Raw genomic sequence first — 20206 nt, forward strand, 5'->3', positions numbered from 1 at the left:
GAACTGATGGCTTTTTAAAAGCATAACTACCACAGAAGTGAAATGGTCAACTTTCATTTTGTCACAGAAGATTTCTGGGGGGTAAGACTGGAACAATTCAGGACAAGAAGAAGCATTTCTCTAGTTTGAAAATCTGAACTCAAAATGGGATTATGCTCACATTTGGAGACTGTTTTTGAAATGCGGGTGTGCCCGGCACATACGACCTCACGCATTTGCCGCCTCAGTGGTCTGATCATCACTTGTGTCAGAACTCATAAACTGCCCCAAGTTTTTAATTGTTGTTATTGGCACAAGTCTACCTGCCTTAGAGGATACGCTGTGGAAGCCTCTTCAAATCAGTTTCTGACACCAGGTACCAGGGACTGCAAAGCGCCTACCTGGCACCGTGTAAATGCATTTTCCCCTGGGAGGCTGTGTTCAGCCAGGGTGGGCTGTACACCTTAGTGTCAGCTGGAAACGATGCGCACACAACTGCTCTGAGCAAGCTGGGGGGTGGGAAAGGATTGTGGGTGAGAGAAAGGGCCAGAAATGCAGAAAGCTGTGGGGAGAGAGAGAGAGCTGACCAGGACTTCAGAGTTTATGAGGCACATCTTTGTCCACCCGGGCCAAATGTCTAGTCGCCTTGGCCAAGGGGGGCTGACATGGAGGGGACAGCTGGAAACTCAAGTTGGCACCACAGGGAGAGGGGACACTGCAGAGACCTCTCCCCTAATGCCAAACCCAACTGCCCTTCGGCCTTGCTATTACTTCCCAATACATTATTATCCTCCTAGCCCTGCTCACACACCACCTCCTCCAGGAAGCCGTCCAAGATGCCGCCAGTCAGACTCACTTTCTTCTTATTTATTCCCTGCCACACTTCCCTCCACCACAGCCCTCACCTACTCTTGTCCCTCTGTCTCCCTGTCCAGCTGGAGGCCTGGTGCCCGGCGGGAATGCAGCAGGGACACCTAGGCTGCTGACCTGTCACCCTGCCCTCAAAGTCTGCGCTGAGAATGGGACAGGCTGATCCCCAAGCCGCCTGGAGCCGTGAGCAGCGTGTGGATTTTCAAAAGGAAAATAGCAAGCAAAAAAAAAAAAAAAAGTTCTAATTAAAGCATTTCTAATAAGCCAGCTTTGCCAAAGCCAATTGTTTCTTATATTCCTCCTGGGTGAAGCAATTTTTTTTAAAAAGGCATTAAAAATGGCAGAAAGCACCCTCGGCTGGAAGGAGGTTGGCGGCTGCTCACTGTGGGGGGGTGGGGGGGGCCCAGCAAAGGACGGGTTTGAGGCACAAAGTGTGCGCGTGTGTGAGTGTGACACACACTCACACACAACAAAACATCGTTTTTATAGCTTTAGAATTTGAACTGTGGGAGCAAAGACGAGAGCTATAAAATCTGACATCCGATTTTATAAACCTGCCGCAAATACCAAGAACGTTTATGGAGAAAATGAGAGAAGAAAACATAGTGCTACGGGGCTTCAGAAGGGTAATAACCCTGGGTTGGGAGTCGAGACATCTGGGCTCCGCCAGCAACTCGCTGCGGGACCTTGGGAAGGTCTTCTTCCCTTCCTGTGCCTGCTTCTCTCATCCGAAAGCCAGGGTCTTGACCTGGATGATTCAAGACTCTTCTGGTTGCAAGGGCCTGAGGGTGTGGGGAACAGGAAACCTTGAGATTTTACTGAATGAAGCCGGGTGCTTCAAGCCCCACCAAATGCCTCAAGGAGGGGGCTGGTTATATCTCCTCTGGGGAACATCTAGTTATTTACCTAGCTACTAGCAAAATAAGACCCCCAATACTTCCCTGGGGAAGGCACAAGTCTCTGTAAATAACCCCACCTGCATTTATATAGCCACTCGGGGTTTACAAAGAGATCTCCCTTCCGCTGTGTCCCTGGACCTCGGGGGTGAGGCTCAGAGACGTGAACTAATTCACTGGGTGACCCCCACAGCTGGCAGAAGCAGTGGGATTCAGGCCCTGGTCCTCCGGCCCCTGACTGCGTCCTTCACGTTTCTGCCCCTTCCCTGATGGCAGCGATGAGGTCTGTATCTGTCACCATGGCCTGGACCTGCAGTGCCCTCCCAAGTTCCCAAACAAGCCTTTCCCAGATGGCTTTTGCAAAAACATTGTTAAATAAATCCTATTAACAAGATGTTAGAAATGTGACTGGAAAGAAATGTTTTTCACATTTGGAGAGACCAGTGCCTCAGAAAGGAAGCTGTCCCCGGGCACGGGAGGCTTCCTGGCCGTGGATGGGCAGTTGGAACCGCCCCCCAACCCCGCTCCCCGATTGCCACCCGGCAGGTGAGCCTCGCAGGCAGATTTATGTGGGCTGATACAAGACAATTAAAAACCAGCTGTAAATGTAATCGGGGTGGCTCAGACGCTGGCGAGGACTAGGGAGCTCTCGGGGGAGTACAGGGCGGTGCGGTGTGCCTGGCTGGGAGGGGCACGCGCCAGGTCAGGAGGGGAAACCCCAGCCCGTCAGCGGGCACCCGGGGCGCTGCCAGGCCGGCCGGTGCTCTGGACAATGGGCGGGCAGTGAATGCAGGCGCCTCTTGCCTCTGGGTTTGGGGCAGCGATTGGGGCAGGGATGAAAACGCGTCCTGAGTTAGGATGAGTCTCCTAGGTTTTTCAGAACTGACAGTTCCAGGTCCGTGTTGCAGCTGGCGGAGTCACCACTCACCCGGCCGTTCAGAAATCTGAACGAGGCCCCAGGCTCCCTGCTCTTTCTCACCCTCTTCAGTTCGACCAAGACACGACCTCTGTTTACTCCCACTGCCCGAGTCCTTCGCTGAACTGTTGCAGCCTCCTCGGCAGCCAGCCATCCACCCCGACCTGCCTTCCAGATTCAGCCACCGTCAGAAGGGGCTTCTGAAAACCTCTGTCTCTAGAGTTCACTGTTTTCATTTCGTCTCCTGCACAGAACGTTTGAGGAGCCTTTTGTTTTGCCTACAGCAGTAGCTCCTAATTGCACCATTTCCTTTAAACCTTTTAGAGAAGGCGAAAACATGCTGTCCACTAATTGAGCAGAAAGTTCATTTTCCCTCCATCAGCCCTGAAAGGATGTGAAACCCTCCGTGTAGCAAGAGCAAAGACACAGACACCCCCCTCCCCTGCTTGCCCTTTGTCTCAGGCTGACGCAAATGCTGCCAAAACACGGGGCCTGGCTGAGAAGCTAGGAGGCAGACAAGCTTCTTCCTCTCTCTGGCCTTAGTTCTGCCTGCCTGTTGAAGTGGTCATCATCTTCAGGAGCTGATGAGGAACCGGCAGATCAGAGAGGTTAAGTGACTTACTCAAGGTCACACGGTCATCAAGAGGGCAGCCTGGATTTAACATGAGCCCTGTGATTTGTCTCAGTCATAGCATGCAGGATTTTCTCCAGAGGCAGTCTGCATGGACTCTGCGATCCTATCACCATAAAGGGGAGTAGATGTGGGCACGGACACTCAGGTAGTTCTCAAGGTACTGAGCCACACCGAGCTATTTTCTCAATGACCCATGGCGGTAACCAAGTCTGTAACAAAGACAGTGAGCTACCACTAACTTACTGCCTGCTGGGCACAGGCCAAGCACTTCGCAGACATCATCTCTTCATGAATGCCTCTGTAAAACCCATTTTACAGATGAGGAAACCGAGGCTCAGAGATGTTAAGTCCCTTTGTCCAAGACCGTCCTGCTAGTAAGCGGCAGAACTGGGGTTCAAAAGCCCACACCAGACTGATCTAGAGCTCATGTCTTCTGCTGCCCCGAGCTGCCTCTATTCTGGGGAGATGGGGGAGGATGTTAGTGACTGGATCTGCTGAAAACTGGGCTGGAAAGTAGGCAGCTTCTCTCCTCCTGCTCTGCCGTTTCCTCAGCATGGGCAGCTCCTTACCCTGCCCATTCCCAACTGTCTCAACCCTCCTCATTCCCCGAGGCCCAGGTCAAAACGCTTCCTTACCGCACCCTCTCCTGCCATCACTGTCTGCCTGGGGTCAGCCAGCTACCTCTGGGCCAGTCTGCCTGACCCCCGCCTCTCTTTCTTTGGTACCCCCCCCTCCAGCCCTCACACCCACCTGGAAGCGCAGAGAGTCAGGGGGTCATGGGGGCAAACAGCCAGGAAACTAGGGTCCCGGTCATCAGAGCCGGGCAGTGCCCCGGGAGGTACATCCCCACCTTCCTTGAAGCCCTCAGGGGCAGCCTGGGGAGGAGGGCAAGTGGGGACAGAGCCCCACATTCTGGGGCAGGAGGTCATGCTGGGCAGGGAAGCCCACAATGGCTGGAAAGCCTCCACTGTGGTCTGGGAGACCACCCCGGGGGCTCGCCCATGGGAGCAGCCACTGTGGAGCTAAGAGGACGAAGCCTCAGACGTCCACTCAACAAGGGGGAGCTCAGACGGCAGAAGGAAGCGAAGTCCGTGCTCCCTCTGATGATCGAAGGGCGAACAGTCTTTCCATGTTCCCCCACCTCTCCCCACCCCACAAACTGTTATTATTTCTTGCTCCTGGCTGTCAGCAGCAACAAACTAAGATTAATCACTCGCCCGCCTGCCTAGACCCAGACATGCCTACTGTTTGAAAACTCTCTCCTTTACCATATAAATCAATGAGGGGAGAGAAGAAAGAAAAACAACCCTAACAGAAACGCGCCCCCAGCGCCCCTGGAACACAGCCCATCATCTCCTCTGGCCCTGCCACACACACCACCCTCCCAGGAAGCATATGCTGGGTGAAGACTGGCTGCCCAGCGGTCAGCACACCCTCCCAGCTCCAGGCGGGAACCTGAAGGGCCTCGTTTGGCAGTCAGACCAGGAGGCATTTTCTCGATAAATTGTCTCGCCCCCTCCTCCCCACCTGAAGAAGGAGGTGGGGCCTTCCCACTGTCCTTAGGACAGAGCAGATAGAGAAGCTGGTCCTGACCGTGGAGACCATGACCGGGAAGCAGATCTATGAATCAAACGCTGGACCCTCTTTCTACGGCACTGGGGGTGGGGACAGACACTGGCGCAAGTCACCCGGAGGCAGCCAGAGCCCAGACACACGCCCAGCGAGTGTAACCCGGGGCAGCCTTGCCCCACGCTGGCTCCGCGGCAATGTCTACAGGCTCTGGGGAAGCTGGGAGGAGCGGGGACGGGCACACACCGAGGACTTGCTGTGGCCGGACCTGCTGGGCTGCGTTAATTGTTATAAGAACTTCATGGGGGTGGCCTACACAGCTTTCCCAGTGATGGTCAGGGAGGTGAACTCATGTGGCCAGAACCGCACAGCAGCAGAGCGGGCAGCAAGGATTCGAACCCCTGTATCGCTGGCTGCAGAGCCCATGCTTTTCTACATCTTTACTTTTTTTTAAAAACAAATTTTGGCCACACCACGCAGCATGTGGGATCTTAGTTTCCCGACCAGGGATTGAACCTGAGCCCCCTGCACTGGAAGTGCAGAATCTTGACCACTGGACTGCTAGGGAAGTCCCTCCCTCTGTATCTTTAAAAGTGGTCTCCCCCGGGACTCCCGCCCGCTTCCTGGACTGTGCCAGCTTCAGTGGCATGTCTGTGACATGCGAGGGCACGGGCAGGCAGAGTGAGGCTCCACTCGACACCCGGTTCACGAATGGTTCTGGAGCACAGCTCTGGGGTCCTGACTGCAGCCCTGCTCAAAACCCCCAGGAATGCTCCCTGACGTACAGGATAGAGCCCCAACCCCTCGGCTGGATGACCAGCCGCCCGTCTCCTTGGCTCAGGCCAGTGCTACTTGTTATTCTTACACAAGCTCTGCATTTTCCTGTCTCTGTGCCACCTTCTCTGCCTGGCTGTCCTCTCTGCCCTGTCCACGGTTTAAGACCTGCCCAGCCTTCCAACACCCACTCTTCCGGTTCCTTCCCCCTTTCACGGACCTGAGCACTTTCTGCCTTGAAAAGTGAAAAAGTGAAAGTGTTAGTCGCTCAGTCGTGTCTGACTCTTTGCAACCCCATGGACTGCAGTCCGCCAGGCTCCTCTGCCCATGGGATTCTCCAGGCGAGAATACTGGAGTGGGTAGCCACTCCCTTCTCCAGGGGGTCTTCCCAACCCAGGGACTGAACCCAGGTCTCCTATAACGTAGGCAGATTCTTTACCTTCTGAGGCACCAGGGAAGCCCATTTTCTGCCTTAGGTAGCCTTAAACAGGTTCTGTGCGTATTTGAGTCACCGGTGTAAATACCGCTTCTTTCCCACTTGGGCTATGAGCTCCTGGAGACTGGAGCCCAGTAACTGACAAGAAATGAAGGGACAGAGCTTATGGGCCGAGGAAGACTCTTGAGAGATCTGGGCTGAGCTGCAATCTGATGGAAAGTTCAGAAATGTCTTTTGAGGTCGGAATCTGGGCCACATTTGCAAGGTTGTTGCGCAGTTTGCCTGTGGGGATTTGAAAGCTGAAGGCACCTTTCGAGGCCTCCCTGGGGCTGTGTACCCTACTGGGGACGGCAGCTCAGGGCCTAAAGAGAGCTGGGCTGGGCCCAGGTCAAAGCAGCAGGGGCATCTCTGCTGAGGCCAGGAGGGTCACTCTGTCTGTCCCCTTCCCAAGCATATGATGAGGCCCTGGTTCTCCCTGCCTCCCAGCTGTAAACCCTCCAGCCTTTGAAGTCCTGTTTCCCTCATCTTGTCCTGATTCCTTTGCAAAAACTCATGAAACTAGAACTTGCAAAGAGTCATTCATACTCCGAAGTGCCTAAAGAACTCTTTTAATGAGGGTTTTTTTTTAAATCCCTTTCTCCCACTGCTTGCCTTTCCAGACAGGAAACTGTGTAAGAGGGTGATGTTTTCTTGCCAGCTTCTAAAATCTCGACCTTTTGCTTTCCCGAGGCTAGAGTGAGTGTGGCAGGGGTCACTGGTGTGTGCTGGCGGCCGATGGCCCAGTGCCCTGCTGGGTCAGGCTGGAGATGGGAAGACGGAGTGTTCTGCAGGAGGGGTTGAGGACAGTGTTGAAAAGTGACGAGGCAGGACCTCTGTGAGACTGCTTCGTGGTGGGGGCGGCTGCCATGGAGGGACGTGGGAAACCGGGGCAGGCAGGCAGGCACCGCGTGGATTACAGCGGGTGCAGGGAAACGTTTCTGGGGAAGGGGCTGGTGGGTGGCTGCTCAGCCTGGTCCCCACAGTGGGACGCAGACACCATCTCTGTTGTCTGTGAGGTCACTTGCCGCTGGGTGGCTGGGTTGGTCGTGAGTCTCCTCTGGGTCTTGGCCTCCCTGGCCACAAAGCCAAGGGACTGGACCAGCTGGGCATCTGAGGTCACTAGAGGTTCAACACTGATGATGAGGGTAGTGATGCCTGCCCCGACCACCCCGTGGGGCTGTCCCGACACCAAGGTGCAGGCTTTCTAAACTGTGAAGCACTGTGAGTACTCAGGGTGAAGTGGGCTTTAGGCATACTGATGGAAGCCTGAGGATGGCCCCGTCACTAAGAACTGAGTCTCAGCTCCTCTGTGGGGCCTGAGCCCTGCCTAGGCTCTTCTGCATCTCCAGGGCTTTGCCTGGCGTGTCCCCTCCACCTGAGATGCCTACCAACTGTCCCATCCTAGGGAATACCTACCCTCTCCTTAAGGTTCAATGTACCTCTGCCCTGCGGCTTCCCCAGACCCTCTCACCCTTATGCCAGCTCCGGCCCCAAAGCCCTCTGCAAGTAACAAGGCCCAGACTGGGAGCTCTGCTGCCTGGGCGAGACTGTCTTCACCTCTGTTCCCCACTCTGCCAAGGGACGGATGGATGAACTCTGTCCTCTGGGCTGGAGGGGTGGAGAGCTCTGTCCCCTGGGGCCACGCTCCCCCAAACTCTCTCTCTTCCCCAGAACACCCTCGCAGCAGGGCCCAAGGCTCACATGATAACATAGCTAGAATTCCAATGTCACTATGCCCTGCAATCCTGATAATGCCACTCCCCACCCCACCCCTGCCAGGCAGCCTTCAGCATCAGAGAGACCCCAAACCTCCATGGTGGCTGGCAAAGCTGGCACCTGCCCCAAGCAGCTGGGACGTTCAGTAACAAGGCAGTTCCACTTGGGGTTGAAGTGATGAATGCCAGGTGTCTCTCCCTGGCTGGCAGCCTGGCTGGCTACTGGGGCTGCTCTGGAAAACAAGCCCAACTCCCCTTTGTAGGTTGCCCTGGCCAGCCATGGACCGCCCAACCCTCCTCCCCACTTCTGGCCTCCTTTGAGGGAAAGCTGATCAGGTAAGACCACCCCTCTGGCATTTGGGATCTAATGCCTCTAGACAGGCATGCAAAACTAAACCCTCTACTCGGCATCCGTGGGCAGAGACCAGCCACCCAGACTGCACTTCCTGATAATGAGAGCAGACAGGACGGTGCAGGAAGACAAACCCGGGCTTGATGGCACAGTGCTCTGACCCAGGTTCCAGCACAGGCCCCCCTGAGCTGTGCCCGCGGTCTCCCCCACCTTCTCCTCTTGCCCGGGAGGTGCAGGGGATCTGGCCGCAGCAAGCCAGGGGAAATCCGGAGAGCCAGGGACACCGATGGGCCTCTCTGTCTACGCGGAGAACAGCACTGCCTCTCGTGTACAGGTGAGGACACTGAGGCTCAGAGAGGTGATGTGGCTGCCGAGGCCACGAGGTCAGGGAGTAGGAAAACCCGGCCCCTGGGCTGTAAGCCTGTGACAGAGCAGGAGGGTCCAGGGAAGGGAGCAGTCCAGGGACGCAAAGGGAACTATGCCCTTAGAACCGCGACACACACTCTTCTGACCACCTGTGAGCCAGCATTTGCATCTGTCTGCAGGACGGATGGCGCCGGCTCAGGGTGCTGGGGAGCCGGACCCTGCTGGTGTGAGCAGTTCCCACCCCCGGTTCCAGACTCCTCGTGTGCTCCCAGTGAATAAACGGAGGCGCCGGTCCCGGCCACTCACAGCAGTGACTGGGCTGGGGTGGGGCGCCCCACCCCCCCGCCGTGCCTTCAATCAGCCCTCCAGGGAAGACGCTTCCGGCCTGGTCCCAGACGACGGGATTCCAGGAAGAATGAAGTACACTGAGGAGCTCAGAGACGGCCAGTGTGACGAGTGTGAGGAAGACCAGGGAGCGGGCGTCTGTCCGGGTCAGCAAGGGAGGGTGGGTGGCGACACGGGCCCGTCTCTGATGTCACTCACCTCTCACACCTCCTGCAGCCCAGAAAGGCACAGCTCACCCGAGGCAGGAAGGTGACGATCCGGAAGCATCACTCACAGACCTGGGTTGCTAGGTTACCTCGAGCAGTGGGGGCGGGAAGAGGCAGCATGGAGCAGTGGGGTGCACCCCTCCCCGGTTGCCCTCTCCCCGGGGCAGGGACAGCCCTTTGACTGTGGCTGCCACCAGCCCAGGTACAGGTTAGCGCACTGAATTCTCCTCGGCTGCAATAAAACTGGCCTGATTCTAAGCTGCCAGGCCTGATGGTGGAGAATGAAGTACCCATGTGCCGCTTGCCCTGAGTGCCCTCCCAGAGGCTCAGAAATCCCCTTGACGTCCTCCCGGGCAAGGCAGTTGTCCAGCTCCTGGTTGGCACACCCCCAGTGATGAGACACTCACTACCTTCTGAGGCGGCTCTGATTCCTGATAGGCTTGAAGGGTTGGAGAACCGCGCCTCTCACTGACCTGGAATTCACCTGCCCATAACGCCCCATCTACCACTTCTGCCCTGATGTCCTTGAGCGATCTGTGGCAGTCTGTGCTGGCTGAAGGACCTAGGTTTATATCTCAGTTCTGTCACTTAACTCTAAATCCCGCCTCTCTCCCAGCCTCACTTTTCCTATCTGTAAAACGGGTTTTAGTCAACCTGTTGAGTTCCATCCAGCAACAGCACTGAAGGATGAAACCCTCAATCAAAAAACCCTTTTCTTATTTCAGGGCCACCTATCCTGAAAGCAGCATCTGGTGGATCACAAAGACCCAACAGCTGACAAAGCAGCTGCAGGTGATCATGTCAGCAAGATTCTCCCTGGCTCTCCGTGGGGTTCCTCACAACCTTCGTGCGACGCATAAAAAGACTTTCCCAAACAGTAGCCAAGGACATAGGAAAGGGTGGTTCTCACAGGGGCAGCAGGAGCCGGGGGGCGTCAAACACCCGGCCTTGAGTACTGACCCAGCCCCCGCGGGGCAGCCCTGGCCCCCCTCTGAGCCTCAGTTTCCTCATCTGCACAATGGGGACAAGATGTTTCCCCTCAAAGGGCTGTTGTGAGGCTTGAAGGAGGGACGAGACACGCTCAGTGCTTCTACAGTCCCTGGCTCACGGCAGATGTGGAAGCTATTCTTGGATATTTAATATAAATCCTAGGAAAATGCCCCTCCTCTTCAAGGGAGGCAGAACTGGAGAATAAAAAAAAAAAAAAAAAAAAAAAACCAACAACAACTCCTTTGTGTCCCAGGAGAATGAAATCAAATTGGAAAAGCAAGGCTTGGAATCACTGATGCTGGCCAGTTTCCCCGGGGGGACAGGACGCCGGGCCGGGCCGCCCGTCGCGGGGGCGCCGCGGTTACTCACTTCAGGGACAGGGAGTACTCGTGCCTGCTGGTCTGGCTGTTCCGGACGAGGTAGCTGCACTCCTTGCAGAGGCGCAGCAGGTTCTCAGCGTCGCCCCTGCTGATGGCCCCGTGATACCATCTGCGGAGGAGAGGTGCGGTCAGAGCTCAGCGGGGACAGACCCCCCGGGACCCCTCTGCCCCCGGGAGGGCAGCTGCGGGCGTCCTGGCCTCCTTGTCACTAGGCGGCGTCCCCGTCCCTGCCGACGTCCCGTGCGCGCTCGCTCACTAGACATCGGCAGAGTGCCGGCCGCGTGCAGGCCTCGGGACAGGACGGTGAGCACACCCGGCCTCCCCGCCGTGCGTCAGTCTAGTGTGGCTGCCACGGAGGACACGGAGCAGGGTGGCCTGGCTTGGAGCTGGCGGGAGGGACTGCTGTCTCAAGCAGCAGTGAGGGAAGCCTTCTGCAGGGGGTGACATCTCAGTATGGACCCGAAGGAGCTGAGGGAAGATGGCACAGAGGAGGAAGCTGGAGAAGAGCCTATGTGGCAGAAGAAAGGCAGCCAGAGCAGGATGCCCGGCATGTGTTGGAAACAACAAGGAGGCCAGTGACGGCTAGAGTGAGGCGAGGGGGCGGTGTGGGCGCTGGGGCACAAGAGGCCCCGTGGCAGGGCCGGGTTGGGGGCCTGGTGCATGAGGTGATGCGAGGACTCTGGTTTCTCTGAGGGACACGGGAGCCGTCAGAGGGTGCCGACAGGAGGGGTGCGCGCTGGCTCTGCGACATCTGCGGGACCGAGGGCGGTGCTCGTCACTCAGGAGAGCAGGCGGTGGGGTGGGGTGGCCAAACCAGTGCTCCCGCCAAGTGCATCTGGCATCGGCCGGGCACGTGGGCATCCCAGCGGTTCTGCTTCCAGGCAGCACGTGGTGAGCGGCAGAATCGCATGGGAGGGGTGCTGTGGCAGACGCCTGGCTAAGGCCCCGAGTGCAGGACAAAAGGGGGACGTGGGTTTTCAAGATTGGAAGAGTTGAAGGTAAAATTTCAGCGGCAGAGTGAAGATCCGAGGACGCTGGTCAGTAGGTGTACTCAGAACAGGTCTCCGCTTACTTACATGATGGTCTCTGAGGGATTGGATCAGGGGGAAGGCCAGATGTGGTTAGGGAGGGAACCAGAGGTACCAGTGGTCAAGGACAGATCATGCTTTAGCCGTGGAGGCGCAGACCTGGCTCTGCCACTGGCTGGCCGGGAGTCTGGGGCAAGAGGCTAAATCTGGGTGCACCTCAGTTTCCTAAGTTAGGTCACTCTATTGCTGTTTTGGGGTTGGGAATATTGAACAGAATGATGCATTGAAGGGCTGATGGAAAGCCTGCAGTGGGGCGGTTTCAGCAACTGGCAGCTACCAGCATCAGCCAAAAGAGAAGTGAACTTGCAGACAGCCAAAGGTCACTTCCCCAACTACCAGTATTTCAGGCTGCCGCTGTGTAGACTGCATTTTAATTTCACACCTCCCCCAGGGGTACAGAGGAGCCTGCCTCCAGGACCTGGCCCAGGACTGCCCTGGGAACAGTACCCGTCAGAGTTCTGGGACAGACATCCTGCGTGGAAAAAAGCATCACACTGCCTTTCTCTGCACGTTCTGCCATTTATAAGGCAGTATTCTAAACAGTTAGCAGCAGTGAAGATGACATAATTATAACCTAAAAAAAAAAAAAACCCCAACTCAACCAGCTCTAGGAAAGCAAGGACTGCAGAGTGAGAGACGTGAGTATCCCCGTCCAGTGAGCTTGTGACAGAGTCACTGATGGCCCCAGAGATGACAGCTCACAGGTCAGACCTGAGGTTGGACATCTGGAGGGGGATTTGCCGAGGGAAAAGGCAAGGGGAAGTGTACACTGCAGACCCGCCTTCCTGTCTACACTTACACAGAAATTAACAGGATGTGACGCTGGGAATTGCACGGGTTGCCATAATTAAAACATTCCCAGAGATGTGAAGGGCCAGTGTGTGTTTAAGAAAAGATACGTGAGTGTAACTGGGAGACGTGGTTAGACAAGGATGGAGCTGACTTTAGAGATGAGAGTTAACAGTTTTGCCAAGGTTGTTTTCCAGGAAGTTTCACCTGTGTAACACAGCCCCAGTGAGCTGACAAAATGCTGTTTTATTAGCCAAGCAAGTTTCAGCTATTTGCAGCAGAGCCGTCCTCAGGGAAGGCCAAGAAGTGGTCTCCAGGGAGGCGCTGCCTGAGCCCGGCTCCCGGAGCACAGGCCACGTGGCGGTAAGGGAGGCAGTGGCAGACGGGCCTTGGGGGGCTCTGGATCCTCGTTAAGGGTGATCCCTGGTGGGTAAACAGAGTAAGTTGCTGGTTCCTTCCCCAGCTGCTCCAGCCATTCCACACGTAGAGAAAGGCAGGGAACTCGGGGTCGAGGATCAAAAGAGAAACAGGAGGAGTTGGGGAGAGAATACGCAAAGGGCACTCAACTGGGGGATGGGGAGAGGGCAGCCTGTCAGGATGAGGATGGTTACCAGGAGACAGGATGGGCCTGGCTGGTCCTCGGGGCTGGGGGGCAACCCCTGGGCCCAAGGAGGACCTGCCTGAACTGAAAAGAGAATCCAGGCAGGAGGCCATCTTGGGGACGCCTTGGACTTTGTAGAGCTGGCCACTCAGGCCTGAACCATGGGAATTAAGAAGACTCAACAATCGCCACCCAGTCCATCCAACACCCATGAGATCATCCAATTATTTACTCACCACTTACTGTATCCTTGTTCTCAAAGGGCTGATGCAGGCAGACAGAGAGTCAACCAACAGATTCAGGAAACAATTTCAGATAGTGACAACTGCTATGTAGGAATACTGGGTTTGTGATAAGGCAGTGACTGGGGTCCGGGAGGTGCCGACTGTGGAATGAATGGACAGGGGGGCAACCCAGAGGAGGTGACATTTGACCTGAGAATCTGCACTGAGAAGAAGCCAATCATGTGAAGAGCCAAAGAAAACACATTCACTGCAGAGGCAGCAGCAAGTGCAGAGGTCCAGAAGTAGGAATGAGCTTGGGGTGTTTGCAGAGCAAAAAGGCAGCCAGAATGGTCCAGTGCTGGACTGTGGGAAGTGGGACAGGATGAGGGTGAACGGGGATGGGTGTGGGGGGCTAGGGGGGTGTAGGGGCAGGGCCCAGTTCCCGGGGCGGAGTGAGCCGCAGGAAGAAGTCTGATTTCATTGTAAGCATAAGGAAATGCAATGAGAGTTTTAAATAGAGATGTTAAGAGATACTTGCTCTGGATGATTTTAAAAAAGGTTAGCCAGGCTACCCTGAAGAATGGCCAGAGGGGACGTGAAGCAGGAGACAGGCGAGGAGGCTCCTGCAGTGGTCCAGATGGGAGGACCCGAGATGACAGGAACGGATGGATTCGGGGTGTGTCTTGGATGGAAAACGGGCAGAGCTTCGTAACGCACCAGATGCTGGTGTGACGCCAACAAAGGCATCAAGACGAGGTCAGGACTGTGGCTTGAGCAACGTGGTAGATGTGATGCTGCTGGGGTGGGGTGGGGAAGGTGGACAAGCTGGGGAGGAGCGGGTGTCCAGGAGATCAGGAGTCCGGTTTTGAACGTGTTAAATTTAAGACGCCCATGCGTCAGCCAAGTGGAGATGCCAAGGAGGCAGCTGGCCATAGGAGTTAGGAGTTCTGGGAGAGGTGTGGGCTGGGGATGACTCACCACCAGCGTCCTGAGGAGACTACCCAGGGAGAGCACGGAGCCCTGGACAGTCTAACCTCCAGGTCAGCTTGAGGTGAGGAGCCGGCGGGGAGGGCAGAGGAAAGCCAGGAGCAGAGCACGTCTTAGCAGGAGTGAGCTATTTACGGTGCTGGCTGCCACAGGGGCCAGAAGAGGTCAGCTGGTCACCCGGGCAGAAAAGGGAAGCAGATTGGGGTGGGATGAGAGAACGGGAGGTGATGCAAGGCAGAGAGAATGCGCTGACGGCTCTTTGGAGACTTCGTTCACCGAGGGGACAGCTGCTTATTCACTGAGCACCTATTACGTGCCGGGCACCCATCTAGGCTCTGGGCACACAATGGTGACCCAGACAAGTTCCTGCCCTCATGGAGGTTATGTTCCCAACAGGGGCTGGAGCCAGATGGGGGTGTCTAGTCGAGATTTATTTATTTATTTGTTTCAAGAAGTTCATAAAGAAGGTGAGCACCCAAGAATTGATGTTTTAGAACTGTAGTGCTGGAGAAGACTCTTGAATGTCCCTTGGAGAGCAAGGAGATCAAACCAGTCCATCCTAAAGGAAATCAAGACTGAATATTCACGGAAGGACTGATGCTGAAACCGAAGCTCCAAAACTTTGGCCACTTGATGCAAAGAGCTGACTTGTTGGGAAAAAAACCCTGATGCTGGGAAAGATTGAGGGCAGGAGAAGGGGGTGACAGAGGATGAGATGGTTGGATGGCATCACTGATACAATGGACATGAGTTTGAGCAAGCTCCGGGAAATGGTGAAGAGAACAGGGAAGCCTGGTGTGCTGCAGGCCATGGGGTCGCAAAGAGTCGGACATGACTGAGCGACTAAACAATACTAAGAAGTTCATGACTAGGACACATTTATCTGGTGATGGTAATAATAATGCAGAACGGAGTGGGTGGTGGGCTGCCTCCAGGAGGCCGCGGAGGAGTCGCCCCTGAGTACCTGAGCAGCCTTTCCACTGTCCCAGGAGGGCCAGCGAGTAGTTTGGGTGCCTGGGCAGAAGCGTGACTACCCACCCCTGACAACCCTCTAAGACGGGGTGCATGCTCAGCATGCCCACCTTCCCTCTGCCCCGCACTAGGGTGGGGAGAAGTCGGGATTTGGAAGTGCCTACTAAATTCCGAGGTAGCATCAGCCCGGGTGGGATACAGTGAACCTCTTGGCCTGGGTCCTGGGTCCTCAGGCTCTACTGGAAGTGGGATCTTACCTAAGCCCACCACCCTACTTCTTGGGTGATGAGGCAGGCCTCTAGCAGGCTGGAATAATCCCAGGGAGATGAGACGATGGGGAGGAAAAGCCAGCCACAGCTCTGGATTTGGCTGACGGCCTTTTGGGTGGGAACGGGAAAGGAAAGGCAGACCTGCCCTCACGGGGCTCACGAAGTTCCGTCCGGGTGTGGGCAGAGCGGAGGCTGGGCCACTGACCCCAGGCAGACCTGGGTCAGGATGCCTGCGGAATAGCTCCCAGGCGTCTCTGGATTATATTTTGTTTGTTGATTAAAAAGCACACAGTCTGATCAGAAATAAGCAAAACCTGCCACCCAATCTGTGTGGCTGGGAGACATAAGAGATTAACACAACACCTGCTGGGCGCCTCCCCCTCCCCCCTCCACCCACGTGCTCGGTACAGCAGGCGCGGGGCTGCCACAAAGGAGGCTGCAGCACATGCTTAAAAAGGGCACATGAGCTCATGACATCATTCGGAAAACTCCGCATCCTGCTCAGCGAGGGAGCATTTCCTGTGAGGGATGCACTGCCGGCTGCGGGAGCCCAGAATCCCCTGGGTGGAGACTAATATAGTACGTGATGCACTCGACGCGGTCTCACAAGGAACCCGCTGAGTGTCCGCTAATCTCTTGGCCTTCCTGAGTGCCTACTCTGTGCTGGCCATGTGCTCAGGGTGAGGGAAAATTGCATACAGGAGGGAAGTGAGAGGAAGGTGTGGGGTCGAGTCACGGAATTTGAATCCTGCCTCGGCACTCTGAGCCAGGAGATCCTGGCCGAGGCCCCACATCTCTTGGGGTCCCGGTTTTCTCCCTTTGCAGTAAGATGACAACCCCACTTATCCCACTTTCACTTGTGAAGAGGGCGATGCACCTGATGGCAGGAGCATGGGATCCAGGATGCACTCTGTTAAGTTTCTGGAGAAACTTACTTTAGGGCAGGTATGTGGAATGACGAGAAACTGAGAAAGCAGTCTGGGGGGCAATTCACAGAGCGAATTTGGCAGTTTTGGGAGGTGGGATTTTATCCTGGAGGTGATGGGAAGCCATGGAAGGTTTCAGAGCAGAGCAGGGACCCGAGACCCCAGCAGAGAAAGGAGACGACCACCTCGGTCAAGGGGATGGAGACAACACTGACCAGAGTATCACGGAGAAGCAGGGGGCAAGGGGCAGCAGGGGTGGGACTCGGATGCTGATTAAAGCTGGGAACTCTCTGGGGGAAACCCAAATCAAGAGTGCCAAGGTCTTGTCCAACTAAGATCAAGCAGATGTGGGGCAAAAAGATCACTCTTGCTATAAAATAAAGCTAATAGGAAGCAGGATTTAGCATGTGTATGTATGTGTTGGTCGTGTCCGACTCTTTCCAACCCCACGGACTGTAGCCTGCCAGGCTCCTCTGTCCATGGGATTCTCCAGTCCAGAGTACTGGAGTGGGTAGCTATTCTCTTCTCCAGGGGATCTTCCCAATCCAGGGATCGAACCCGGGTCCTATATGGCAGGCAGATTCTTTACCATCTGAGCTTCCAGGGATGTAGGGCAAAAACATCACTCCTGTTATATAATAAAGTTAATATGCAATCAGGCAGGAGGGTTTAATATACATTTAGCTTTTTAAAAGCTCACTTGCTGCATGATGAAACTAGAAAGGAGGATACGAAAGTAAGGAGAACATCATGTGGATGATCTCACTGTCCTTCCTACTAGCCATCCAAAGGCAGGCAGGTGATACAGAGGAGAAAGAGGAAGCACAGGGCCAGGAATCAGGAGAGGTGCGCTTTAACCCTGACCAGACAGACTTGACAGTGGCCTCGGCCTTCTATGAGCATCGACAGCGGCTCTGTGAACTGGCCCCCGAGACTGAGCTTCGCTCCCTGCGGACTTACATTTGCTTCTCCAGTGGCACAGCGGGATCCACTCTCTCTCCCAGGATCCCACAGAACTCAGGGCTCCCATGTTTGATGGGCTTGAAGCCGCCTCCGGGAGCTCGAAGCTGGCGCCGCCGGTCCCGGGAAGGCGAGGGGGATGACTGCCGCTTCTCACTGCCATTAAACTGGGCTGTGGGGGAGAGAGAAAGAGCACGGTTACCCGGTTACCCAGAGCTCAGCCCAACAAGTTACGGGCGGCACACAGTGGGGCCAGGAAATCAGCACGGCTGGTTGATGATTTACAATTTGCAGGCAGAAGAGTTCCAGGCAATGAACAAACACGGCTCAAAGGCTGTGGGCTTCCTAGACCAGGATGTGAGGTGCCGTCCCAGTCAGATGGTGCAATCGAGGGGCTGGCTCAATCGACAGAGGCCACTGAGCTCAGGCTTATCCCCAAAGGAACCCTCCCACAGCCTCTGTCCAAGGGGACACAGTACCCCCAGAGGGGCTCTGCTCCCTAGACAGTTGTCAGGGGCAAAGTTTTTCTTTATTTTGTGCCAAAAACCTGCTTCCAAGTGGCTCCTCTCCTCCTCCATTCTCCCATCCTCCCCCCAACCCAGGGCTGCACTGGCCACATCTGCCCCCTTTCTCCTGGGACAACCAGAGAGTTCCAGTCGAGGGGTGTGTTGCATCACAGCCGTCTGCTCCTCTACACTCACCCCACTGCGTGGGCCCTCCGCACAGCCAGCCCCGTCCTGGACGAGCCCCCAGCTGAGGCTGGAGCAGTGCCCAGCACAGTGGGATGGGCCCTCCATGTGCCTTCCTTCCAGTCCTGGACCTGCAGGAGCATCCTTCACCCCATGGGCTGGGGAGGTACCTTTGGAGGGAAGGACCCTGGAGACACCCCACAAAGAGTGGAAAACACTGAGCTAAAACTGGAGTTCCCAGGACACCCCTGGTTGTCCAGTGGCTAAGAATTCACCTTCCAATGCAAGGGATGCAGGTTTGATCCCTGCTCAGGGAACTAAGTTTCCCACATTCCTAGGGGCAACTAAGCCTGCATTCTGCAACTACTGAGCCCACATGCTCAGGAGCCCCCGTGCCACAGTGAAAGAGCCTGCATACTGCAACTACATAAATAAGTATTTTAAGAACAAACAAACAAAATTGGAGTTGCCAGAAGTGTTGGTAGAGACCAGTAGTCCACTTTGCAAGTCATGACTCTGGACTTCGGTTGCCTCTTCTGAAAACGACGGATGACGACTGTACCCAACGTGTGGGGCAGCTGTGAGGAGTCTGCCAGGGGATGAAGAGCCATCTCAGCAGAGCGCCTGGTGTGTGGTTAGTCTGTGCTCGGTCAATGCTATCACAAAGGTTTGCTTTCATTACTCTTATCATGCCTACTCAATGTGGACACGTACTACGTACTTCACAGAAGCTTCCGAACTGCCCTGAGTCCCCCTCTGAAGTTGGCCATGACCAGCTGTGCGCCTTGGCTAAGCCACTCCACTTCTCCGAAGCCCTATTTCCTACTGTACCGACTGCCGTGGGAATCAGGTGAGGGACTACCTTTGATTGGCGAAGCATATACTAAGCGCCTAGTAAACCGGGCCAGGGCCTGCGGAACCGCGTACCCAAGGCCACGTCCAGCTACAGGCCCACAGACGCACAATGGTGGAAATCTCCCCAGCCCCAGCCAGCAAGCACAGACGTGGCGAGCCGGCCTCCGACCCCAGCCACACAGCGATCAACCTCATGTTCACGGAAGGTGGTGGGAAGCTCCTGCCCTGACAGTGGTGATGTGCGGTCTACGGACCACCGAGGATGGTGAATGAACTTGTGGCGCATCTCTGCCACGGAGCCAGATTACCCATCAGGGCGGCGAAGCATTTCCATCCCTCTGAGACAGGCTTCTCTATTAATCAGTACAGAAAACAGTGGGGAGGGAGGGCGGTTCCCACCAACGGAAGGCTCAGGACAGGCTGGACCCACATGCTTGGTCACTGGCATGACTGCCGTGGGGTCTGGCAGGCTGTCCCTTCCAGACTCATGTTCACGTGGGCCAGGCGTGGTCCGCGGTTGGGGAAACAGCACTGAGCAGAACAGAAAGCCCCACTTCTGGAGTTCAGGGTCTGAGAGACAAGTAAAGTCAATCAGACCCACAGCACAGCACACCAGCTGGAGCTAAGTGCTCTGGAGGAGAGGCCAGCAGGACAAGGCAGGCCTCTCAGAGGACAGCATCTGAATAAACGCCTGCAGGAAGGGGGCCAAGCAGCGTGGACGGCTGGGGGAAGGACACTCTGGAGAGAAGGAAGAACAGATTCCAGGCCCTTGACTTCAGGCATGGGCTGAGAGTGACAGAGAAACAACACAGCCCAGGGGAACCGGAGTGGATTGCACTGGGTGGGATTTGAGGCCCAGGGGAGTGGGAGGGAGCAGGGCTGTGTGGTTGGGGGTTTTGTGGACCCTGGGAAGGACTTCAGTTTTATTTTGAGAGAAATGAAGAGCCATTCTGACTTCTGATTCTGAAGTCAGAAAGCTGAAAGCTTCTGGGAAAGCGTTCGACCTGGTACTCTTTAACAGGACTGCTGGGCTGAAAAGGGACGGAGGGTGTGGGTCTATGGGAACTCTCCATAATTTCATCTCAATTTTGCTGTGAACCTAAGACGACTCTTAAAAAAACAAAAGTGTTAATTAAAAAGAGAGAGAGTGAGATGGACAAGGAGCAAGGCCGAGCAATGAGGAAGCTCCTGGAGCACATGCTGGCATTGGAGAGGTGGGTGGAAGTGACTGAGAATCGGACTTGTGTATGTCTTCAGAATGGAGGGCGAGAGAGACAGAGGGTCAATCACTACCGGCTTTTGGCCTGAGCGTTGGAGGATGAGGCTGGCCAGTCCAGGTGAAGAAGGCCAAGCCCCAACCTCCAGACGCTCACAGCCTA

The 20206-nt window shown here is 55.6% G+C and overlaps 1 protein-coding gene across 1 annotated transcript in view; it reads right to left on the reverse strand.

Annotated features, from left to right (window-relative positions):
• The window catches only part of SHB (SH2 domain containing adaptor protein B), a 132975-nt gene that overhangs the window by 10377 nt on the left and 102392 nt on the right, over positions 1-20206 (reverse strand). Inside the window, 2 exon segments of the mRNA XM_061132184.1 lie at positions 10457-10576; positions 17284-17455. Of these exon segments, the coding sequence (XP_060988167.1) occupies positions 10457-10576; positions 17284-17455 (292 nt within the window).

The sequence above is a fragment of the Dama dama genome, chromosome 29 (assembly GCF_033118175.1).
Source record: "Dama dama isolate Ldn47 chromosome 29, ASM3311817v1, whole genome shotgun sequence".
Taxonomy (NCBI): Eukaryota; Metazoa; Chordata; class Mammalia; order Artiodactyla; family Cervidae; genus Dama; species Dama dama.